This window comes from Hyaena hyaena, unplaced genomic scaffold (genome assembly GCF_003009895.1).
Source record: "Hyaena hyaena isolate Hyena2069 unplaced genomic scaffold, ASM300989v1 scaffold_15, whole genome shotgun sequence".
Lineage (NCBI taxonomy): Eukaryota > Metazoa > Chordata > Mammalia > Carnivora > Hyaenidae > Hyaena > Hyaena hyaena.
In genome coordinates, this window is record NW_024080647.1 from 1531544 (window position 1) to 1557806 (window position 26263).

The 26263-nt window shown below is 36.7% G+C and overlaps 1 protein-coding gene across 3 annotated transcripts in view; it reads right to left on the bottom strand.

Annotated features, from left to right (window-relative positions):
* Nucleotides 1-26263, bottom strand: part of PIAS1 (protein inhibitor of activated STAT 1) — a 121584-nt gene that overhangs the window by 78930 nt on the left and 16391 nt on the right. For all 3 annotated transcript variants that reach the window (XM_039219355.1, XM_039219346.1, XM_039219359.1), the window contains exon 2: nucleotides 9539-9983. In XM_039219355.1, coding sequence (XP_039075286.1) covers nucleotides 9539-9983 — 445 coding nt within the window. The remainder of the gene's footprint in view (nucleotides 1-9538; nucleotides 9984-26263) is intronic.

Consider the following 26263-nt stretch of genomic DNA (forward strand, 5'->3'; position numbering starts at 1 on the left):
ATGCCTTTGGGCTTCTGGGCCACTATAAAAACAATAATCAAAATATTAAATTATCTACAAAGGAATATAGAATTAGAAGGTAAATCTTAGATTTTATTCTAAAATCAGAAACCAGTGCTGCCAAATTAGGAAGAAAAGTTTCTAGGAAAAACAAACCCCACCTACAGAAAAAATTGGTGCTCTGATTTCCCAAAATTCAAGTACAGAAGAGCACTGCTTGTACTGAATTGTTAGAAGGCAAATTTTCTAAAAGCAGAAAGAGTGAATCACAAAACCTCTGAATGCCCTTTCCAATACTTATCAGAGCCTGCGTCCTTGAATTTGTATCACCTGATCTCTAGGCAGTGGCTATCAGGCATGTGGAGGAAGGCAAACTCAATTATAAAAAAATGAGAAGAGAAGGGAACTGTGAAATCTAATCCAATGCTAGAGGAGCCCTTGGCAGAAAACACTGGTAACCAACGTTATTAAGATATAGCAGAAACCTTACCCATGTTGCACAAAACAAGATGGATCATTTTAACTATTTAGAAGTGCAGAAGCATCTGCTGCCTTTCTAAGGCAAAGCCCAAATTTGTACACACACACTACATACACATATATAAAATTCAAACCTTTTCTATAAATTATTCATACATCTTCCCAAGCCTAAAATAATTATAATTTTCTATATAGGAAGTGTTCTGCTTTAAAAAGGAAAGAGATCAACCTAGCTTTCTAAAATACTGAGACTATAAACCTGGTACACCTAGGTTGTCAGTTTTCCCTAGGAAGTATCAGTATATTGTCTCACATCAAGTTAGAACTAGGTTTGACAAAGCTCAGGAAAATCCAAATAAATAGAACCCAGATAACAGATATTAATGGTGTTCAATGGAAAAGATTAACAAACATTAAAACTTAAATAGAAGCCACCTTCCAAGATTTAAAAGAGAAAGATAGGGGAGCCAGGCTGGCTTAGTCGGTAGAATATGTGACTCTTGATGTCAGGGTATTAAGTTCAAGCCCACTGAGTGCAAACATTACTTAAAAATTAAATCTTAATTAAAAAAAAAAAGAAAAAGAAAACATAAACAAGTGACTCGTTTAATCACAAACTGAAGAATGACACAATGTCTTAATGTTCCAGATATTTCCATCTGTAGCATCTGAATGCTTTCTAAAAAATGTTACACTTTTAAGAACTGAGGAGGACTAAGAGGAGACCATCTTCACAGACAATTTCCAATTTTTTAAAAGAAGCAGATTTAAGAGAAAATGCCTGTGAAATTGTTTCATTTTGTCCTTGTTCTTTATGGTCACTGCCCTCAATCAGAAAAGAATCAAAGTGTAATGAATTCTAAAGAAAGACTACAGATATAAAACTGTATGATAAAAAAAAACCACATTCACTTATTACCTCCCTATTTGTCCTAAACCTCCTCCCATCAAAGCCTCCCAAAGACGTGGCAGGGAGATAAAAGTAGGTTTCCTTAAAAACAAACAACAACAAAACACCTCAACCATAAAAATTATGATCTATGCTGTTCCTCCAAAGAAGAAACCACTTAAATTATTCTGAGGCAAGAGAACAAATAAACTTCTAATTTCGTGGTCTTTGGAGAGTTAAATATTTTCAGAATGGTTGCAACAGAAACTCCTCTTAGCTGACCTGCTCCCCACTGCTCTGCTCCAAAGCTTCTCTGCATCCTGTTGTACCAACAGACCTCTCTCCAGTGCAGAAGTGCTCCAGAGCCAGAGGGGTTTATTCTCAAACCTGTTTATCTGCTACTGCACTTGCAATTACAAATCTTAAATATTATAAAAATGATGAAATTTAAGTGAAGAAAGAAAGAGTTGCTGTTTTTATAAAAACTTAAGTCAAATGCTCTGCAAAGACCCAATAAAAGCTAAGTTGCTTAAAAAAAAAAAATGCAATGAGTGGGGCGCCTGGGTGGCTCAGTCGGTTGAGTGTCTGACTTTGGCACAGATCATGATCACACAGTTCATGAGTTCAAGCCCCATGTCAGGAAGGAAGACATCTCTTGAGAAGATACAATTTAGGAGCACCTGGATGGCTCAGTCAGTTAAGCATCCGACTTCGGCTCAGGTCATGCATGATCTCACTGCTTGCCAGTTCAAGCCCCACATTTGGCTCTGCACTGACAGCCCTGGAGCCTGCCTGGGATTCTATGTCTCTCCCTCTCTCTGCCCCTCTTCCACCACTCTCTCTCCCTCTCTCTCTAAGAATAAATAAACATAAAAAAAAATCTTAAGATATAATTTGGCTTAAATTTGATAATAACAAATGTTTACATGAGTACTTCAAATGAATGCAAAGCTGTTTGTTCTCTACGTTAGCCTCTGAATTAAAACTATTAAAAATAGGTAAAGGCATCATTTTAAAAAACATAGCTTCTCTTTGAAAATTTACCTGAGTCAAGGAAAAGAGAAATAACTAAATCACCAACAAACAAAAATCTAAGTATTAATGGATGTTTATTCATGTCTGAATCAAATCAAATACTCTTTCAATGACTGTAAAAATATTTTGTGTTTTTACCATTATGCAATATAAACAACATAAACAACAACACTCTAAACAATTAATATTAAAGAATTGAGGGAAAATATCTTGCCTCTGAATGAACATAACAAGATATTTTAATACAAAATTATTTGTCCTTCTGACTTTTATAATTGTGTAAATTTCATAGCTGAGCAACACAATGGAGGCACTCTATACAAATAAGATATTTCAAACAAAGTACTGTACACGTCTAACACATGGTGTTCCATATACTATAAAGATTAAAATTTTCTGTGCCCATTTATTTATATTAATCAATAATATATGTGGCTAAGAACATGCTGGGTTAAGTCAGTTAGTATTTGAGATCCTCCTCTTCATTAAAAGAAAATCAGAAATTAACACAAACAAGGAGTGCCTTGTCTGGCTCAGTTGTAAGAACGTGTGACTTTTGATGTTGGGGTAATGAGTTTAAGACCCATAGATTACTTAAATAAAGAAAACTTAAAAAGGGGCGCCTGGGTGGCTTAGTTGATTAAGCGTCCGACTTTCGCTTAGGTCATGATCTCACGGTTCGTGGGTTCGAGCCCCGCATCAGGCTCTGTGCTGACTGCCAGCTCAGAGCCTGGAGCCTGTTTCAGTCTGTGACTCCCTCTCTAACAAACCCAAACAAACACAAACTATCTCTCTCTATCTCCTAGAAATAAATAAACATTAAAAAATAAATAAATAAATAAAAATAAAATAAAATTAAAAAAAATAAAACTTAGAAAGAAAGAAAGGGGGCACCTGGGTGGCTCAGTTCGGTAAGTGTCCAACTCTTGATTTGGGCTCAGATCATGATCTCGTGGTTTGGTTCATAAGTTTGAGCCCCACACTGGGTTCTGCACTGACACTACGGAGCCTGCTTGGGATCCCCTATTACCCTTTCTCTCTGCCCCTCCCCAGCTTTCACTTTTTCCATCTGTCTCTCTCAAAAAAATAAACTCTAAAAAAAAAAAAAAAGAAAGAAACACAAACACATACAAGACAACGATTGGCCAGAACACAATAGAAATATTTTTAAATTTCTCTCTAAAGTAAGTGGTATCTATGTATTCTCCATTAAACATGTTATATCTTTTATAATTGGGAAGGGAAATGTATAGGGTATATTAAATATCCAAATCATCAATTAACCACAAGAGATCAGAGTGGGACACCTCTTTTCTCCCTACTCTATTTCCCATCGTTCTCAGAAGCCACTGTTTATGATACTGTGGTATGCCTCAGTTGTATCTGGATGGTAAAATAATTAAAATTCATTGAATCAGAGTGAAGTAAAAGGCTCTATCTAATGTATTTAAGTAAACTGGAGAGCTAATAAATGTTTAGTGAACTATCATGTAACAGTCATAGATAGCTATTATAAGAATATACAGATGAATACAGCAGAACCCTTACCGTTTTGAGAAACTAACAACAAAATGTTACAAGAACATGAAAGAAAGTGAAATCAATTCTGGATGGAGGAAGGAATAGATATATATAGGAAGAAAGATTAATGAAAAAGGTTTTAAAAAGCATGTAAAGGGGCGCCTGGGTGGCTCAGTCACTTAAGTGTCTGACTTCAGCTCAGGTCATGATCTCGCAGTTCGTGGGTTCAAGCCCCGCATCGGGCTCTGTGCTGACCGCTCAGAGGCTGGAGCCTGCTTCAGATTCTGTGTCTCCCTCTCTCTCTGGCCCTCCCCCACTCATCCTCTGTCTCTCTCTGTCTCAAAAATAAATAAACTATAAAAAAAAATTAAAAAAAAAAAGCATGTAAAATAGGCCTCATAGAACACACAAGATTTTAATATGATATGCAAAAATAATAAATCAACCATCTTTACTTCATCTCCCAATTCTTCTAGTTAACTATGGACAATGAAAAGAATTCTCTTTAATGTGTGGATCCAAACTGAATAAAATTCCTCATTGTTAAATAATAACAAAATGAATTTAAGAATGGATAACAATCATCTAATAAAATTGGGGATACCAAAACTATTGTTGTGATTTTAGCTAGAAACATAAACCATACAGAAAACCATTCAAGTTTTAAAACAGGTTTAAAACAGATTAAAATCTGTTTAAATCTAAGGGCTAAGGCCAAAAGGAAGGGGAAAAATGAAAAATTAAATTTACTTATCACATTGTGGACTCAAGTGATAATTATTATGAACTGGCTGGCTACAGGTAAAAACTAAACTCTTATAAGCCTATGATTTTAAATGTGTATATGTTTAGAAACAAAGAGAACACCAGAGCCATCTAACTTTTCAGAAAACACGGTTTTTCTAGATTCAAAACAAATGACCTACTGGCAAAAAGATTCCTTGAGAAAACTGAATTCTGTGAGGCACATGGGTGGCTCAGTTGGTTAAGCATCTGATTCTTGATCTCAGGGTCACATGAAGTCAAGCCCTGTGTTGGGCTCCACACTAGGCATGGAATGTACAAGAAAGAAGAGAAGAGAAGAGAAGAGAAGAGAAGAGAAGAGAAGAGAAGAGAAGAGAAGAGAAGAGAAGAACTAAATTCTGTGTGATTACTTCATTTAATGAAGAAACAGTTTTTAACAACATTGAAGAATCTCTAGATTCTTTTCTTTTATTCTGTTTTTGGGGCTGTTAAATTTTTTTGAAGGTTTTCCCCTTAAATTTATTTATTTGTTTATGTTTATTAATTTTATTTGTTTATTTATTTGAGACAGAGAGAATGTAAGTAGGAAAGGGGCAGAGAAAGAGAAGAAGACAGAATCCTAAGCAGTCTCTGCACCACCAGCACAGAGCCCAATGCAGGGCTCAAATTCACCAAACACGAGATCATGACCTGAGCCAAAGTTGGATGCTTAACCGACTGAGCCACCCAGGCACCCCATATTTATTTATTTTGAGAGCAAGCCAGGGAGTTCAAGCTGAGGAGGGGCAAAGAGAGAAAGAATCCGAAGCAGGCTCCACGTTGTCAGCCTAGAGCCCAATATGGGGCTCAATCCCACGAACCATGGGTTCATGACCTGAGCTGAAATTAAGAGCTGGAAGCTCAACTGCCTGAGCCACCCAGGTGCCCCTCTTCTATTCTATTTTTTTTTTTTTTTTTTTTTTTACAAAATAAAGCTTTAAAATACATTCATCCTAAACTCTACAAATTACTCAGAATCTTTTTTAATAAATCTTTTTCGGATTCACTGAGCATTCCCTCCCTCGAATATTTACTGAATCAATAAATCTCCACAAATTATTTTCTGGTGAGATTATTTTTATGCATAACAAAAATAATGGCTTTTATTTTAATTCTGTGATAGCAATGAGAAATTAGAAATCTATTTATACACCACCAAGCAACTCTATAACACCTATTCATTTTGTGTGTACACCATAAACAATGGATTTATTCAATAAAAACGAGTATTCAAATTAAATTATACTTTAAATATAAAATCAATTTTTATTACTTGCAGTAATTGTTCTATAGAGTTACCACAAACAATGAATTAGTGAATACGGAACCACTGCTCCTAGGGAATACAAAGAACTAAGTTCCTGCAAGCCTCTGATCACATTTTCATCAACTGATCACTATATAACCTTGTTTTAGGTTGTGTTTCTGTTTAAGGACACCTTATTTAATATACATTGGTGATTAACATTGACTTCACAGCCAACAGCACTAACTCATGCTTGAACAAAACTGAATGCATATATTTTTTTTTTTCTCCACAAGGCGTATCACAGCCTTCTTGCATTCAGGAACACTAGACAGAGCTTCAGCACTATAGTTGGGAGACAATTTAAAACTGAAATCACAGGGGCGCCTGGGTGGCTTAGTCGGTTAAGCGTCCGACTTTCGCTTAGGTCATGATCTCGCGATTCGTGGGTTCGAGCCCCATGTCAGGCTCTGTGCTGACTGCCAGCTCAGAGCCTGGAGCCTGTTTCACTCTGTGACTCCCTCTCTCTCTGATCCTCCCCTGCTCACGCTGTCTCTCTCTCTCTCCTAGAAATAAATAAAACATTAAAAAAAAAAAAAACAGAAATCACCAACAAAAAGCACAAAAATGCAAAAACCACAGCACTAAATAGAGCAGAGAAGAGGACATTCAAAGTATGAAAGCTGAAAACATGAAGGCCTCGAGAGTCCCTTGTTCAACCACAGGTGGGAAAGTACGAGTCATAAGATTCAATTTTTTTTTTTTAACCACTCTACACATGTCTAAAGTGACCATGAAATTATTATATGATTTTGGAATTACAAATAAATTTGAGAGAGTAGACATTCACAAATATAGAATGTACAAATAATGAGAAATGACAATCCAAAAATGCCCAATTAATAAGTCGCATGGGAAATACTTTAGTATTTCAGTCTAGTCAATTTTATAAATGCAAGGGTTTACTTATTGGTTATCAAGATGGGAAAATTTTTATGGAATTGTTTTGAAATTATCACACAAGACACCCCCACTGAAACAGTCTATAAGTTTTCATATAAAGAGTAAAGAAGGAAAAATTATTTAAAATTTACTGCCTATTCTTTAAAAACAGTTATTGGGGGGAAAGCACTACAGAAAGACATTGAAAACTGCAGCTCGTAAGAACATAGTGTCTTATAAACTATCTGTTTCTAATATTATTTAGAGGAAAATCAGGTACATTGAAAAGTTCATACGGATAAAAGTGTCATAAAGTACTAGAGCAGTAAGATACGAAATGTAAATTATGACATTTAAGAAGCTAAAAAGGCATGAAAAAGCCATCAGTGTGGACAATTAGAAACTAATACTTAAGAAATATATTCAAGCAAAGTGCTTCAGGAAAATAAAAATAATTAACTTAATTCTCTCAATTCTAATTTAATTGATTTAATTGATTTAAACTATTATCCAGTATAATGTGTCCAGTTTGCATTTCTACTCTTTATAACAAATTTTAGATACATATGTAAATAACATCTATTCACATTGGTTGAAATGTATATTACTGAAAATAAAAACAGCAAGATACAGTAATTAAGACCAGACGAGAATTTGAGAACTGGGAATCAAATCAAATCAAAGCCACCAACAGTTTTTTCTTTTAAATTTCAGATGATGTTCAATGCAGCACAGTTTTTGGCAGCAAAAAAACTGAAAAATTTGTCTTTTAATAGAGGACTCATTTAAATCATGGAATAGTATATGGTTTTTTAATAAGAAATGAGCTAGAGTGTGTGTGTGTGTGTGTGTGTGTGTGTGTGTGTGTGTGTCTGTGTGTCTGTACAGGCTCACGTATTGTGTCTGTGTGTCTCCATGTATATTTCAACTAAAAATGTGAAACAAGACAGACAAGGAGAAATGTCTATATTAGGGGGAAAAAGCAAGTCACAGAGTACAATGTATAATAGGATTCCTTCTTGATAAACAAGAAATGTAATTTGTTTATATATGCATACGCAAACTACTAATGAAGAAGGGACTCTGGCACTTTCATTTTTTATAATGAGCATGTATAGGTTTTATAAGCATGCAGTATGTTCTTGAAAGTGTTAGATAGCCTTGCAATAGCTATTTTTAAAAAATGTGATATAAAATGCATGTTGTTTGAAAATGACTCCTATATAACCTGAATTTATGCAGATAAATTCTGCTAAATATAATTAAAAACAAACATTTCCCAATTCAATGGATTTCAGTATGGTCTCAAAATTCAATACTAACCAGTCCCCCTAATTGAAATGTTTAATGATTTGTAACAGGGGTCAGCAGACTTTTTCTGTAAAGGTCAGACAGTAAATATTTTAGGTTTTGCAGACAAACATGGTCTCTGTTGCGTACTATTCTTTGTTTTTGTTTTTGTTTTTTACAAGCCTTTGAGAATCTCACACACACACACACACACCACTGTTAGCTTATTAGAGCCACAAAAAACAGGTCGCAGGCTGGATTTGTCTTGCTGGTCACAGCTTGTCTACCACTAATTTATAACAATAAACCAGCACCTGAACATCTGATATTTTAAATATAATGACAAAGGTATCAGAGATCACAGTTTTATTCTACACTAAATCTACATTAAGTAAGAGTCAGTTTTATTCTACATTAAAAAAAAGTAAGGTAGTATTGGAGCAATTAAAATTACAAATTGACTAATACACTGAATTCTATTAAAAGGCTAGACATTAATCAAATGATGATAAAACACAGTAAATAAAATTTCAAGTATTCATATTATAAAAGCAGGATCATGTGCGCACCTGCAAAGCACACATGTCCACTTGAAAAAGTCAGTTGAAAATGAAATACTACACATCAAAGCTCAAATCTCCTTTTATAGTAATTAAAACCATTTACTCATTTAAATAATCAAAACTAGTCAGTCACTTGTTTTAGATGTCATCAACCCTGAAAATTAAGAGCTGAATTTAGAGGCTGGTAGTAATTATTAGGTTTTAATTTTTTAATTTGTAAGGGTTATTGTAAAGTATTAATCAACAATCTAAAATATTACACTTTAAAGTTTATATTCTTGGAAAATGTCAAGAACCATCCCTGGAAACTTGCCTATACTTTCTTTCCTTGCCTGAAAGTGTCTTTTATGTATCTGATTCTGTCTAAAACCAAAAGATTCTTATTGTAATCTGACTGGTACTACCAAAGGAAAATATCATGATGAATAATAAACTGGGTCAGGGGCGCCTGGGTGGCTTAGTCAGTTAAGCGTCCGACTTTCACTTAGGTCATGATCTCACGGTTCGTGGGTTCGAGCCCCGCATCGGGCTCTGTGCTGACTGCCAGCTCAGAGCCTAGAGCCTGTTTCAGTCTGTGACTCCCTCTCTCTCTGACCCTCCCCTGCTCACGCTGTCTCTCTCTCTCTCTCTCCTAGAAATAAATAAAACATTAAAAAAAAAAAAACAACTGGCCTTTAAAAAAAAATAAATAAATAAAAATAAACTAGGTCAAATTAACAGTCTAAAATGAAAATGTATCTCCCCACCTCTGTCCCAAGTAACCAAATAACCATTACAAAATAAACTTACCTAGACTGGTGGGTTTTATCAGTTCATCCAGTAAATCATAAAATGGTAATTTCTGAAGTTTTATATCCGGATGGACTGGGTGAAGAGCTGACGTAAGATGTGGGAGTTCCAGTTCATGTTTAGGTCCCAGAAGAGAAACAGGGAGTAACGGTGAGGATGCAGGGTGACCATCATAAGTGAGCTGTGGAATGGTAGATGGAGACAAAGTTGCTGGCATAGGACTTGAATGGACACTGGGGATGGACAAGTCCGCGGGCGTCATGATTTTCTGGGGGAACCTCCGCCTGTAGAGTTCTTTAATTTTCATTTGTACAGCAGGACTGCAGCCAGCCTTGAGCAAATGCAGGGCTTTTGTGAGAAGTTCGTGTTTGCGTCCGTGCTTGTTTCTCCCAGCGTAGCCCAACAGTACTTGGAGTTCAGAAACTCTAAGGCTCATAACCATTTGCTTCGAGACAAAAGAAAATGTGAATGTTAGTGTTCCAATAGTATAATTTACAATATTAAACAATACTTTATTATAATGCTTTCTCCTTATGGCTTGTAAAGGCCAGCTCATTTACAGTCAATTCTAGTTACTTCGAACTAAAAATAAGTAATCAAAAAAATTTTAAATTAATACTTATTAATTTACTAACTTCTACCCAGGGTTATGAAAGATGTAAGACGAAGTATACACCAGGTAGAACCACATCTCACCTCAGTCCACTGTGTTGATGCAACTGTCAGCTATTCATCAAGTACTTACTGAGTCTCCAGGAGAGTGCTGAGTGCTATGTGGATGGCAAAATATAATGATGAGCCCTCAAGAACATTTATTTTCTTGGGGGAAAAATATATAACCAAATATGAAACACAAACAGTCCACCTCCAACACCAGATGCAAGCAGCAGGGTTATAAATAACATACTATCAGGCATTACCTTCTATGTAGACCTTGGAATGTGTATGACTTAAAAACTATATACCCTTTCTGACCAATTATTTACCAGATATATTTGGTATTTTCATATGGGTTGTCACTAAATTTTTATCATCTCCACAAGGTGTTATCCCCTTCCTGCTTTACACATGAGGAAACAATGTAGTTAAAAAAGGTTAAATAACTTACCTAAGGCCATATAGCCACTAAGTAGCAGTCAGGAGTCAAACCCAGATATGTATGATTCTAAGCCCTTGCTCTTTCCACTAATCCACTGGGAAAAGGACAGAGCTGGAAACGTACTATTGCCTCACACCACTGGCAAGGCCAGGCTAAGAAGTCTAGGAATTCAATCCACATGCCATAATATGTAAGGCTATAATAAAGAAATCTACATAACATTGTTTAACCCTTGGTTTCCAAAATAGTTTGGTCAGTATTTCTTCTTTTTCTCCAATTACTAGAAGACCACCAACAGGAAATGCCCATTTATACCAAACCTCTCGTTCTAAAGTGGGGAAAAAAAAAAAAAGGAATCCAGAGAAGAAGAAATGGCTTGCCCAAGACCATATAGTATTAACAGCAAAATCCTGACTTTACCACTGACAGGGAGGTGTTGGGGGGAAGACACAAGTAAGCTTATCACTGGCTATTTTCCCCAACTGTTTATCCCCTCACCCCATACCCAACACCAATACACAAAAGATAACCTGCCTTTCCTAATTCACTGCCACTCTGAGAGGACACTCTATCCCAGCCAAGCCTCTGGAAGCTGTTTAGAGAGTGCAAAATAATTAAGTAAAAAGTCAAATAGTGAGAAACATTATCAAGAGCTTTAGATGCAATATAGCTGGTAATCAAACATATATGAGTCCTTCCCCTACTTCTCTGGCCTGAAAAATACTGTTTCTTCAAATCCTAGCTTTTGTCAGCAAGGGTCCATTAGGCCTGGCAATATTATTAGTGATTCTTTTCTCACTACTTTTATTGGCCATTTTTCATATTTTTATGACCACTTGCCTTGTTCTGTTATAATTTTCTATTTGTACAAACTGGTTCCATGACCAGTTTGAGGTCCTCCAGGGCAGAAGCCAATGTCACCTGGGCCTGACAACAGTAGAAACTCATCAAATGCCTGGGCAACGAACGAATGAATGAATGAATGAATGAACAAAATAAACAAGAAAGTCACACCAAAAGAAAGAGTAGGAGTGGGATCTACAATAAGTTATACATATAACTATAATATTAATGCAAATAAACTCCCAAACTCTCATATTCTATATAAGGCATGCAAAGAAATACTACAGGCCTTAAAAAGAAATTCTACCCCAAATCCTATAAATGTTCCTCTTTTTTAGATATGATCAGAATTTAAATAATTACTAAGTATAATGTCAGCAAGATATCAATTTCTACTATCCAAAATGTCCAGAGTACAAAATAGTTTTAATGATTTTTATGACTTATTTTAAAAGGAACTGGGACTTCAACCAAAAAGCACTATATTAATAAGTAAACTTCTGCTTTTAGAGAAATAGCAGAAATTAGGCTTCAAAGATGAGCAGTTAAAAATAAATTTAGGTTGGCATTAGTCAAATGTACACTTCATTTTACAGAGACAGTAGTAAAAATTTTAGGAAGAGAAAATGTCTTTCAACTTCAAATCCATTCTCCTAGGTCAAACACAAACAGACCTAAAATTCAGTGACAATCACAAAGTTTTCACTGAGGACTGTTTTTGTCTTTACTCTTTGGGTATAAGGATTTAAAGGCACCACAGATGTACTATCAGTTTATTTATATGGAAGAACATATTGACAATTCGCATAAAATAAAATCTCTTGCTTGACAGTCCAAATTAAAAAAGGCTGATGACAGAAGTATAATTTTTTTTGTTTTTATGGTTTGTGTAATAATCATCACAATTATGAGGTATTTGTCCTTATTTTACAAATGAAAAACTGTGGGGCGCCTGCATGGTTCAGTTGGTAAATGTCTGACTCTTGGTGTCAGCTCAGGTCATGATCTCATGTTTCGTGGGTTCAAGCCTGGCCTCAGGATCTGTGCTGACAGTGAAGAGCCTGCTTGGGATTCTCTCTCTCCTTCTCTCTATGACCCTCCCCGACTCTCTCAAAATAAGTAAATAAACATTAAAAAAGAAAGAAAAGAAAAGAAAAAGAAAAAAGAAAACTGAGACCTAGGCAGGTCAAGAAAACTGCTAAATACATTATACAACTACTCCAAATACCCTGCTCTTACACTACAATACCGTATTTTAGAGGAAACAAACCACACGCTTTTCAATCAGGAAAGAGAAAAACCTTTTAAAAGACTAAATGATTTAACATCTAATCTCCATTTCAAGCATCAATGTTTAGTTTAAAAGAATGGTGGTTCAGGTAAGAAAAGAAAGCATCTGGATTCAAATTAACCACTGCACCTTAAAATCAAGTTTAATGAAAGATGTGCTTCCATTGCTATTATTAGAACAGCTGCTGCATACTGTTAAGGACTGTGAATAGGCATACAGGGTTTTTCTTAATATTTATTTTTGAGAGAGAGAGAGAGTGCACGAGTTGGGAGAGGAGCAGAGAGAGAGAGAGAGAGAGAAAGAGAATTGGAAGCAGGCTCCAGGCTCTGAGTTGTCAGCACAGAGCCCAACATGGGGCTCAAACTCACAAACCGCAAGACCATGACCTGAGCTGAAGTCAGACACTTAACTGACTGAGCCGCCCAGGTGCCCCAGTATGCAGAGTTTTTAAAAATTAAATAAAAGGGGCAAGAAACACAAACATCTGAAGCATCACTCAACCGAAAAGCTTCAGAGAAGCATGGAGCAGTCAATTCACAATGTAAAGTGTTGACAACACAGAGGAAAACTAAACACTTACATCTGAGATGTTGAAATGCAATATATTTTAATCTGTCATGTGTTTAAGAATCTCCATTTGTTAGCACTACAACACAATGAATATTTATAACTAAGGATAACAGCAACCACTGCTACTACTAGAAATGATTACCTCCTCAAATGGCATTCTGCGGACACCACCTCCCCAAATGATAAAATTGTCAGAACCCTAGGGAATTCAGAATGCCTGAGAAATGTACATACTCTCCAAAAGAAAGCATTCTGTGAGGAACACCTTTTTAAAATTAATTTTTGGGGTGCCTGGGTGGCTCAGTCAGTCAAGTGTCCTACTTCAGGTCAGGTCATGATCTTGAGGTTTGTGAGTTCGAGCCCCACATCAGGCTCTTTGTTGACAGCTCAGAGTCCAGAGCCTGCTTCAGATTCTGTGTCTCCCTCTCTCTCTGCCCCTCCCCTGCTTGCCCTCTCTCTAAAATAACTAAACTTTTAGGGGCGCCTGGGTGGCTTAGTCGGTTAAGCGTCCGACTTTCGCTTAGGTCATGATCTCGCGGTTCGTGGGTTCGAGCTCTGCGTCGGGCTCTGTGCTGACTGCCAGCTCAGAGCCTGGAGCCAATTTCAGAGTCTGTATCTCCCTCTCTCTCTGACCCTCACCTGCTCACGCGGTCTCTCTCTCTCTCTCCTAGAAATAAATAAAAAATATTTAAAAAAATAAAATAAAATAACTTTTTTTTAATTTTAAAAAATTAATTTTTTAATTAAATACACATATACACACAGTTTAAAAAGTCAAATAGTGCAACAAGAAAACAGATGTCCCTTCGTCCACTCCTATTTTTCACATCCCTGAAGCACCCTCTTTCAAGGCTTTTTGGCTATTTCTGCTGGCATTTTTCACTATATTCTATACAACAGGTTTAGGTGCTCTTAAATTTTTTCCTTCAAGAAAAAAAAATTGACTTATTGTAAACAATAATGGTTTAGCTCTGTGACATCTCTATCCCCAAGTTCCCATCATAATTTTTGGTTGAATCAACTGTTGTTTACATTACACTATGGGTGTAAATAATATTCACAGCTGAGCCAAAGTACATCATGATTACTCTTCCTTTTTTGCATGACCTTGGCTTTCCTTAGTTAATAACTGCACCATTTTTGCATTTGGTTAGTTTTCTGTGTAATTACTGCTAATTCATTTGCAAACCGCTAAAAGTAGAACTTTCCTAGCATCGTATTCAAATGTATCAGGTAAATCTGTTTTAATTTCCTTCTTAAAAATACACTTTCTGTAGCCCTGCATCAGGTTCCAACTTGGCCTGCTTACTCTCCTGACCTGGTACACAACTATGGTCACAGAATTTCCCTTCAACATATCTTGGGAATTTCCCTTGTCTCCCTTCCATATTGGATCCCATTTCCTTGATCTCACTTTTTCCTCTTCGTTTTCTTTTTTTAGTAGAGTATTTCCTCCATTAGCTTCCAAAAAGGAACTGGAAGCTATGGTTTTTTATTCTTTGCATTGTCCAAAAATATCTTCATTTACCCATAATTAATCACTGAGTCTGACTCAGTATAGAATTCTAGACAGGAAAGCAGGTCCTGTCAGAATTTAACAGCCTCTCCTCATTATCTTCTGGCTTGAGCGTTGCTGTTAAGAAGCCTGGCATCATCTTGATCTCTAATCCTTCAAAGTCACCTATATATCCCCCTCAGGAAGCTTATAGAAGCTTCTTTCTACATGCTTTGCCGTGTCATGTTTACATTGTCTTGGAGTTGGGTTCGGTTTTTTTGGTGGGGTTTTTGTTTTTGCTCTAATTGTATGAACTCGTAATTGCTGAGTATTTTAAATTTAGATAGACACGTCCTTCCATTCTGGGAGGTTTTCTTAGTCTTTTTTGTAGTCTCTTTCTTGTATACCTATTATTTAGGTACCAGTCTTCCTAGACCAATTCTCTAATTTGTCTTTATTTTCTTTTTTCTCTTGCATTTTACATTTCTAGCATTTAGCTCTATTTCCTGAGAGATTTCCTCAACTGGATCTTCTGACACTCCTATTAAAATTTTCATTCCCATGAGCTCTGCTCTGTTGCATGCCTTTTTTCTTTTCTTTTTCCCCTACGTTTGTTTTTAGTTTTCATGAATGTAGTATCTTGTTTTCTCTCTGACAATATAAACAAATTGGATATTTGACATTGTTGTTGTTTTCTTCTGCTCTGTGCATGGTCTCTGTACCCTCTGGGTTCTTTTTTGCTATCTGCTTTGTTCTCCTCAAATGACAGAGGATCACTGGTTTACATTTGTATCTGAGAATAAGAAACTAAAAACATGATCAGATGATCTGAGTGAGCAGACGGGGATGCCTGATTCTAGGATGATTAGGCAGGAACTTGGCTATTTTGAGGATTCCTTTTTTCCTTGTATCTGACCACTTTTGACAGAGAGGAAGCCTCCAGTGTTCTGCTTTGGCAGTGTAAGTTGGCTTCCAGGGCTCTCAGGACAATGGAGAGAGAGGACAGGGAGGTCCTCATCTTTCAAAAAGAAGACATTTCAACTGAAACCCCTTTCATCTATGTAAAAAATTATACACACACACACACACACGTGTGTGTGTGTGTGTGTGAGAGAGAGAGAGAGAGAGAGAGAGAGAGAGAGAGAGAGAGAACACTATGCCAACTACAAAAGGCAGGGACCATATTCTGAGAAAGACAAATATAGGATAATATTCAGGCAATATCATTAAGTACTGCTTTTTGCTATTAAATAAAAAGTGCCAGTATTATTGCCTCATTAGTTAAGACCTTACATTATTAAAGGTCATACCTAAATTGTGAATAAGAATTAGGTACTTCCTGTTGAACAACATAATTACTTTCATTCACACATCCCACTGCAAGTAGTCTAGAGGATTAATCATAATAAAGCAAACTATATTACCAATCTTTATCTGGCATCAAATAATAACCAACAGTAAACCAAACTGAATTCTGAACACAGACAAATTAGGCATTTAACAGTGTCATAATATTTCATTTTTGCTATTGTTTTCTTTCCCCGCCCCACACTTTTGCTTTCTATCCACAACAGCAATCATCAACAATTCTATAACTGTATACATTAAAAAGCCTGTACAATACAACAAAAATATTTTATTCATTATTTTTAAAGTCGGATACTTCATCTACTGAAAATGATCTATATCATTTCTAGCCCTCTCCATGTGAAATAGTTAATATGCAGCTGTTATATTAGTAATTGGCCAGCAATGCCCAGTTCAACCAGAAAGCCTAGTTAGACGGTTTCTACTAAAGAAACAAATCAGGCTAGTTATCTCCATAATCCTGTTCCACCCAATTTCTCATATTGTATTTATTTCTCAATATAAGATAACTAAAAAGTAACCTCTAGGGCCTACTCCTCCGGTTGATCTTCCTCTTCTCCTGGTCTCTATTCCATCATACAGGCTGCATTTAGTCCCACATAATGACAGAATATGGAGATCCCATTCTCCTTTAAGTACAAACCTAGCACTGTTAAATTGATATAACCGTGGCTTTGATTTTTGATAGATAATTTAAACATTATCCTCATTTATGTACTATCATATTTCATGAAACATATGGATGTGTCCTTCAAAAGGCTCCTTCCAGATGATAACTTGGATATTAAAAATAACAAACTTAACTCAGAACATTTTAAAATTTGGATGAAATATTTTCTCTAATAAAAAGTAAAGTTTAGAGTGTAAAATTCTAACACACTGCCAAACTTCTTATGCAGAGGTAGGAAAACATGACTTTTATTTAAGTCAAAGGCTGTTCTGCCCACAGATGTTCAAGAAATGCTTTTGGGATCAATGCACAGCCCCTAAATGAGTATGAAGAAAAAGGGAATACAGGAACAATGAATACATAGCGATAAACTAGTCTTCAGAAACAGACACACATAATCATATTAATCTGATTCTCAAAAGTTACTGCACACCTAATGTGTGCTGGGTACATGTGTAATATGGCACTAGTATATACAAAGCCTAGATTCCAGTACCAACTTGACCACTAATTTACTGAAATGCAATCTTTCACAGGGTTTTCTCGCTTCAAAACCTGAGAGATTAACTAGAGGGTCTCAAAAGTTTCTTAAAATATCAAAATTCTATAACTGTATAACTCTATTAAAGGAAATCTTTCTTCTCATTCTTCCACTCTTCATAGTTAAGGAAACATAAACAATCTGTATAGTCAGTGAATCTAGGTTAGTAACGTTTCCAATCAAACTTTTTAAGCATCATTTACATGGGCTGGCAGAATAAAAATGATAAACCTATTATGTGTTAAATGCTTACAATATGCCAATCACGTACTAATTATAGTAAATATGATTAACTTATTAACCCTCACATGAACCCAAGAGACAGACCATTATCATTCGTATTGCATGGATAAAAAACCTGAGACTAAACCTGAATTCAAACAGTAAATAAGAAACGGACACAGAGCTTAAACCTGACCCGACTCCAGAGCCAAGCCCAGAACCACTAATCAATGCAAGTGTCCTACCGCAAAGATCAGCCAGGGCAGACTGTGTGTTACACTGAGACAGGGGCACTAAATGACATAAAGAACTTAGACTACACAGAGTAAACAATCATTTTGGAGGCAGCAAAATGTGATAAAAGTAGCTTAAAGCTATCCACATAACCACCTACTGGACAGATGAAACAAAAAAGACTAAGAAATAAGATTTCTAGCTAAAATATATGGTAACAAGAATTATTTATCTATACTAAGGTAAGAAGGAGATGCGACAGTCAACAACACAGAGGAGATTGCACCAAGAAATAATGCAAAGAAAAACTGCAGGTCACACACAATATTCTAACTACAGTTACGTCTTTTAACAATTAGAACTTTACATAATCATGGGAACAATCATCATTCACTTTTATTGTTGCTGCTTTTTTTAAGATTTTATTTTTAAGTAATCTCTGCACCCAACGTGGGGCTTGAACTCACAACCCCAAAATCAAGAGTTGCATGTTCTTCCAACTGAGCCAGCTGGAACCCAACTCAAAAGACAGATGCCAAAGTCCACACAATGCTGCAGAGTACTGACAATGACATGCACTATTTGATAATTTGAAAATGATGTTCTTGGAAATAGAATCCTAAGATAGTAACATCAAATAAAATTTTAGAAATCTTCTTGTCCAACTCTCCATTATATCAAGTTTTACTGTAACCTCCTTAAATGATGGCCTCCCAGCCTCTGCTCAAACTCTTCTAAGACTTCACAATCTAACTTTAAAGTGATCTACTTACAGAAAAGCTTTACAAATCAAAACTTTCCTTTAACTCCATCCAATGGTTCTAAAATTTTGTCTTACTGATGTCTCAGTCTATTCTTTAAATGTGTTGAGAGGGCTCTTTTCCTTCAACTGGCTTGGTTTCTAGACCTCTTTCTACCATGATCACTGTTCTCTGGAGCACTTAAGCAGCCCATTGTTCCTGTGTGCACTCTGAAGTGACTGAAACTATCCAGATAACGGCCTAATCTTAAAGACAGCAGTGTTACTACCTCTCTTACTTTGAAGACTGTATTTCTACCAACGTAACCTAATAAGGCATTTGCTTTGTACACAGACTGGTTTGTTTTATCTGGGCAAGGGGAAGGATGTGGTGTTATGTTTTTGTTTCAGCAGTGAGAGGGACTTGCATCCACATCAAATTGTTGTTTCATACTAAGCTTCAAGTTAACTAAAAACTTCATTTAATTTTTTTTGTATGAACTGCTTTTAGGTTAAACCTTCTTATGCTTTAATACAAAATTTTTTAATTTAAAAGTAGAACTTTATATTAGGTGCTATTTAACTTCATTTTTTTTTTCCAGTTCATCATTCCAGCCTTTCAAAATCCCTCTGAAGAAATGCATTCTTCTCCCTCTATTGCAGTACATACATGGTGGTAAAAACTGTTGATTTTTCTGGCCTAAGTCCTCCCCTAGACTTTGAGCTTTTCAAGGACAAGCACTTCTCTCCATATCACCTAGGCTAAGTATAGTACATGATACTTGGTAAGTGCCCAGGGTATGATGGTGAACCAACTCCCTTTGATTCTGTCATCTAACATATTCTTCCCAGTGCCACCCACAAAATCAGAGTTTTGCCTCTTAAATATTCATATAGGTCATCCTTAAAACTTGGGATATAACAGGATCAAGTACAGAGCCGTGTGGTACATCCTAAGAAAGTCCCCTTCAGATAACAATAAGGTTCAAACAACATTGCTCAACTACTTTGGATGCAGATGACTATTTTTCCCCAGGATGCCTCAATCTTAAGGTTATTATTCAATACACTCTGCATTTCAGTCTTGATCTATGGACTTGCTTTTCAGAGAAAAATAAGCTTATAAAAAGCTGTACACAAATATTCTAAAAGCCTGGCAATGAGGTGTCTGGCTGGCTCAGTCACAAGAGCATGAGGCTCTTGATCTTGCGGTTCAAGCCCCATGTTAGGTGTAGAGATTACTTAAATAAACAAATAAGCTATAACTAACTTTAAAAATAATAAAAATAAAAGCCCTAGTAAATGATTTCTCAAAAACTAGAGTAAAATATTAAAAAGAAAAACTATGGGGGCACCTCGGTGGCTCAGTCAGTTCAATGTCCAACTTCAGCCCAGGTCACTATCTCAAGGTTCAGGAGTTCAAGCCCCACATCAGGCTTGCTGCTGTCAGTGCAGAGTTCACTCAGAGCCTCTGTCCCCGTCTCTCTGCCCCTCCCCACTTGTACTCTCTCAAAAATAAATTAAAAAAAAAACATTAAAAAAAGAAAAAGAAAAAATATGTTGCAGAAGAATGTTGTTCAGGTCTCACAATCACAGCCTGCCTAAGTATTTTTAAAATCCCATCAGGGGTGCCTGGGTGGCTCACTCAGTGGAGTGTGTGACTCTGGATCTCTGGGTTGTAAGTTCAAGCCCCACCCTGGATAAAATAAAATCTTTACCTTCCTTTTCTACACAAAATAAAACACTTTCACCTGATTATTTCACTGGTTATAGATAAAAGAAACAACTTCACAACAATAAAATAAACAATAAAATTGCTACCTATTGCAAAACTTACACAGATCATTCTTCAGAACAGATTATAATTCATATTTATATGCAGAAGTGACATCAAGTTTAAGAAACTGCTCATATTCTCTTTTGAGAAATTCCATTATGTACATAAAAATACATTTCAAGATGAGGACCATGAAAAAACACTACGCACTCTTCCTTAAATTTATGGAGGAGAGGGAAGGTGAACTACTCCTAAACCTCTGCTGTCAAAAACTCTAACAAGTATCCATTTTAACATATCCAGAATACTAACAACAACAACAACACAACAACATGTTAGAGTTACTGACAAGGAAGCAGTAATTTTTTTAAATACAAAAATAGGAGGAAAAATGTTTAACTGTTATGTCTAAAGGACAATATATAAACTAGCCAACAAATAAATATACTACAGTTATTCTAAAAGAGTATGTTAGCTTCTGCTGCCATTACAAAGTGAAATAAAATGTGTTTACCATAATCAGAAAGAATAAGGAGAAATGCATTCTTAATACCATTCTTTAAACATCTAAGTAATCAAGTTCCAGAGCCTTTCTCCAAATACTGAAAACGCAACTACCATTCTTAACAGTACAAGTTCAATTCTTTATTTCCTAAATCTAGAAGACATAATTTTCCACTTGAGATCAAAAACGTAGCAGTACCTTCTGAGACAGAGGAGAAACAATACGTATCAGTGCATCCTAAGTCTAAAACAATAAAAAGGAAGAAATGAATGCAGGCTAATGCCTAGTTTGGAAGAAGTTAACATGGAAAAGGCCTTTTAATAAATCAGTATTCAATCCTCAAATTTCCACTAATAACAAAACTGGAGTATTTTTCAGGAAAACATAATTAAGGTTATATTTTTTTATATTTCAAAATGTACTAATTTTAGTACAGTTAGCTGCCGAGACATCACCAATCAAAATCCCAAAATAAAACATATAATTAAGATGCAACCTGACCAAGCTTCACATTAAAGAACTTCAATTTAAGGGGTGCCTGGGTTGCTCAGTCAACTAAGCGTCCAACTCTTGATTTTGGCCTGGGTCATGAGCTCACAGTCCTGAGATGGAACTTTGTGTGGGGCTACAGGCTGGGTATGGAGCCTGCTTAATATTCTCTCTCTCCCTCTCCCTCTGCCCCTCCCCTGCTCACGTGCTCTCTAAAAAGTAAATAATAATAATAATAATAATATTTTTAAAAAGAGCTTTAATTTAAATAACAGGATACTCTACATCAGACTTTTCCAAATTAGGCTCATAGTATTAATAGATTATTCAGAGAGATAGGGTTCTATGGCAAAACAAGTTCAAGAAATTCAAGACTCTGTAATTCCCCTGTGTCCTGCTTTCTCAAGTCATATTTGAACACATAAAAGGTTGTCCTAAGAAGGCCAGCAGAAATGTTAACGTTGCATCTAACATTCTGCAAATTTACTTATTCACAAAGCTTTCTTTATTATTATATCTTAATCTGTTATCATCTCACTTCTTAGCACTTCACAGAAGAAAATTCTAGAACAAATTACAAGATCTTCAGATTTTCCAGGAGTTCCCGTTTATGCCTGTTGCTCTAACAAAATTATTGAAAGCATCCCCTTCCACTCTTAAAAGTGCCCCAGTATGGATGATAAATTATATGGTCACGGTAGAATTAATACTCTAAAACTAAACATGAGTTATAAAACATGTGAACTACCTTTACCAAATATCAAAGCAACATGGCAATGATACTACATGCAGTTAAAATGTTAAATAGATGATGACTGATCTCTAAACCTTTTCCCAAACTTCTTAAAAAATTCTGTGCTTGCAATCTTACATATATTTTCAAAATACTCTGGACTAATGAACTCTTGCTAACTAAACTCACAAACCAAACAGATTTAGACAGCAAAAGATACCTTCAATTGCGCAGTTTTAAAAAGTCCATTATATCAAATTCTAAGGAAAGAAAAATTTTTTTCTTAACTACTTTTTTAGTAATATAATTTATTGTCAAACTGGCTTACATACAATACCCAGTGCTCATCCCAACTGAGGGCTCATGCCATTGAGCCCTCCTCAATAGATGCAAATCACCCATCTTCCCTCTCCCCCACTCTCCATCCATCCTTAGTTGTTCTCTGTATTTAACAGTCTCTTATGGTTTGTCTCCCTCCCTTTCTGTTTGCAGCTTTTTTTCTTTCCCCTTTCCTTCCCCCATGGCCTTGTGTTCAGTTTCTCAAGATCCCCATATGAGTGAAAACATAGGATATCTGTTCTTCTCTGATTTATTTCACTCAGCATAATACCTTCCAGTTCCATCTACACTGCTGCAAATGCCATGACTTTATTCTTTCTCATTGCCAAGTAGTATTACTCCACTGAATATATAAACATCTTCTTTATCCATTCATCAGTTGATGGACATTTAGGCTCTTTCCAAAATCTGGCTATTGTTGAAAGCGCTGCTATAAGTTCTTTGTTTTGAGAGAGAGAGAGAGAGAGACAGGGAGGGAGGGAGGGAGAGAGAGAGAGGGAGAAGGAGAGAGCACGAGGGAGAGAGAGGGAGAGACGGAGGAGAGGGGGAGAGAGAAAGAAAGAGAGAGAGAGAGAGAGAGAGCGTGAGCAAGAAGGGGAGGGGCAGAGAGAGGGGGAAAGAGAGAATCCCAAGCAGAGTCCATGCTGTCAGCACAGAGCCGGATGTGGGACTTGATCCCACAAACCATAAGATCATGACCTGAGCCAAGATCAAAGAGTCAGATGCTCAAGCAACTGAGCCACTCAAGCACCCCAAGAAAGAAAAATTCCTAAAAACATTAAAGCAGTCCATAGAAGATGTTTAAAGTTTTAAAAGATATTTTTAAAGAACTATTCCAAGTCTTAATTGTGAGAATTCCTCTGTACTCTCGATTCTATTTTCACCCAGACCAGTCTTCCTGGGTGACCTCATCCATCTCACGACTTTAAAATCTCTAAGTCAGTAATTTCCAAGTCCACTTCTGCTAAACACCTATATGTCCCACAGGTATTCAACTCAGCATGTCCAAACCTAATTAATATCAAATTTCTCTCAAACCTTCCATCCACCTAACCAGCTGTCCAAGCCAAAAACTTCTTTAATACCTTCTCCTTCACTCATATCTACTTACCAAGTCATGTCAATCCTATCACCTTAAAATGTCTAAGTATTACCACTTTTATTCAGACTACCATGATCTCTTCCTAGATGTCTGCCTATCTCCAATATTATCCCCTTCAAGTCATTCTCCACACTTGTGATCTTTCTAAAACATGTCTGATCAGGTCATTCTCATGCTTAAACCTTGCAATGATTACCCGGTGCACTCAAGCCAGAGGCCAAACTTCCTAGCATGGCCTAAGATACACTTGATGATCCAGTCTCAGCCAATGCCACTAACCCCCTTAAACCAGCTCTCCATCATCCAGGATTTGTATATACATGCTGTTCTTTCAGCAAGTCATTATTGCCCCTCTCCAGCCTTTTCCTAGCTAACTTCAACTCATTCAGGTGTCAAATTAGACGTCATTACCTTTGGGACATTCAGGCCACCCTCAACATTAGCAAATTTACCTTCCCATGTGCTCCACAGTATAACCTGACAGCCTTTATATTATATGTAGAGAAATCCCATTTACTTGTCTATTCTCTATCAAACTGTAAGTTGTCTATACAGACCGTGTCTTGTTCCTTGTCAATAAATATATGAGTAATATGGTCTGGCATCTATCTTAAGTATTATGAAGCATTTTGGTAATGCAAACTTATTAGAAATTATACACATTATCTCCCTAAAATAAAGACACTATATAATTCTTCCCAATGCCTAGTCAACAGATTACTAGTATCCAAACAATAAATTACTTAGTTTGGATGGTTGAAGAATATTGGTCCTAGTCCTACAAAGAATAAGAAGTTATAAAAACTGTTCAAATTGTTGGGGCACCTGTGTAGCTCGGTTGGTTAAGTGTCAGACTTCGGCTCAGGTCATGATCTCACAGTTACTGAGTTTGAGCCCCTCACTGGGCTCTCTGCTGTCAATGCAGAGCCTGCTTTGGATCCTCTGTCTTCCCCTCTCTCTGCCCTCCCCCATACTCGCTCATGCTCTCTCTCTCTCTCTCTCTCTCTCTCTCTCTCAAAAATAAATATTAAAAAAAAATGCTCAAACTGCAGGAAATAGAGGGGGTGGAGAAGAGACTGGCATATAATCAAAAAGTCAATCTGACTGTAGAGTAAGTGAACTGAAAAGGGAAATTAAGATATAAGACCAATTTAGAGGTTGATTAACATCAATATGATACCATGAAAGCAAAATAATAAGGGTAGTAGTTGGGAAGGAAAGAAAGGCATCACACATTACGAAAGATGTGACAAGACCTGGAAGGGGAGGGATTCTGTAGTTCAGAGGATCAGAAACAGGGAAGCCTTCCTTGAGCACCTAAAGTAGGTCAGGTCTTCTTGTTACAGGTATGTACAGAATTCTGTCCTTTTCCTTTATAGAACTTAGTACAGTTTCAAACTCAGAATTTTAACGTGAAAAGCTCTGACAGCAATCTGCCCCCCAACTTCCCAGAATCGGCATTACTCTCTTACGTCCTTCCCCACACACGAATCTACTGGGTGCTCCATAAAACATACCTCAGTGTTTTCTCTCACCACCTTTGTTCAAGCTGATCCCTCTACTTGAAATAGCCTCTCTGTGATCACCAACTATCAAAGGTCTTCTAAGGCCCAGTCTGAAACAAGCTTAGGCAGAAGTGACCTCTTCCTCTTATGAACACGTTGTTAACTATTCATACGGCTACTCTTTTATGTTGCTTTCCATTATAGTTGTTCTAGACATTTCTCTCCCCCACATGAATCAGGCAAACTCCTTGAGGTCAGGTATGGGGCAACGGGAGCAGAGGTAGATGTGGAGAGGCTGAATAGAAGAGAATTCGAAGCACAAAAACAGCAGAAGAGAAAGCATCAGAGAACCAGTGAAAATAAGTCTAAGAAATATCCACTCCTGGGGCGCCTGGGTGGTTCAGTCAGTTAAGCGTCCAACTCCTGATTTCGGCTCAGGTCATGATCTCATCACACTTGTGAGATTGAACCCCACATCAGGCTCTGGGCTGACAGCATGGAGCCTGCTTGGGATTCTCTCTCTCCTTGCCCCTCCCTTGATCTCTCTCTCAAAATAAATAAACAAACTTAAAGAAAAAAAAAAAAGAAAAGAAATATTCACTCCTTCTCCCAAAAGATTCTTTTTTTTTTTTTAATGTTTGTTTATTTTTGAAGGAGAAGGAAACCGAGTTTGAGTGGGTGAGGGACAGAGAGAAAGGGAGACACAGAATCTGTAACAGGCTCCAGGCTCTGAACTGTCAGCACAGAGCCCGACTCAGGGGTCGAATTCACGAGCCATGAGATCATGACCTGAACTGAAATCAGACACTTGACAGACTGAACCACCCAAGCGCCCCTACCAAAGGATTCTTATACTGGGTTCTACAGACCCCTACAGATGCCTTCCCTTCTAGTCCTCATACTACTTATTGGTGATAATACTTCAGAAAATCACTGCCTGAAAGAAATATGATGCAAGCTCAAAATTCAAGCTACACATGTAATTTTATTTTTTTTAACTTTTTTAATGTTTTTTATTTATTTTTGAGAGAGAGATAGAAACAGCATGAGCAGGGGAGGGTCAGAGAGAGAGGGAGACACAGAATACAAAATAGGCTCCAGGCTCTGAGCTAGCTGTCAGCACAGAGCCCGACGTGGGGCTTGAACCCACGAACCGTGAGATCAGGACCTGAGCTGAGGTCGGACACTTAACCGACTGAGCCA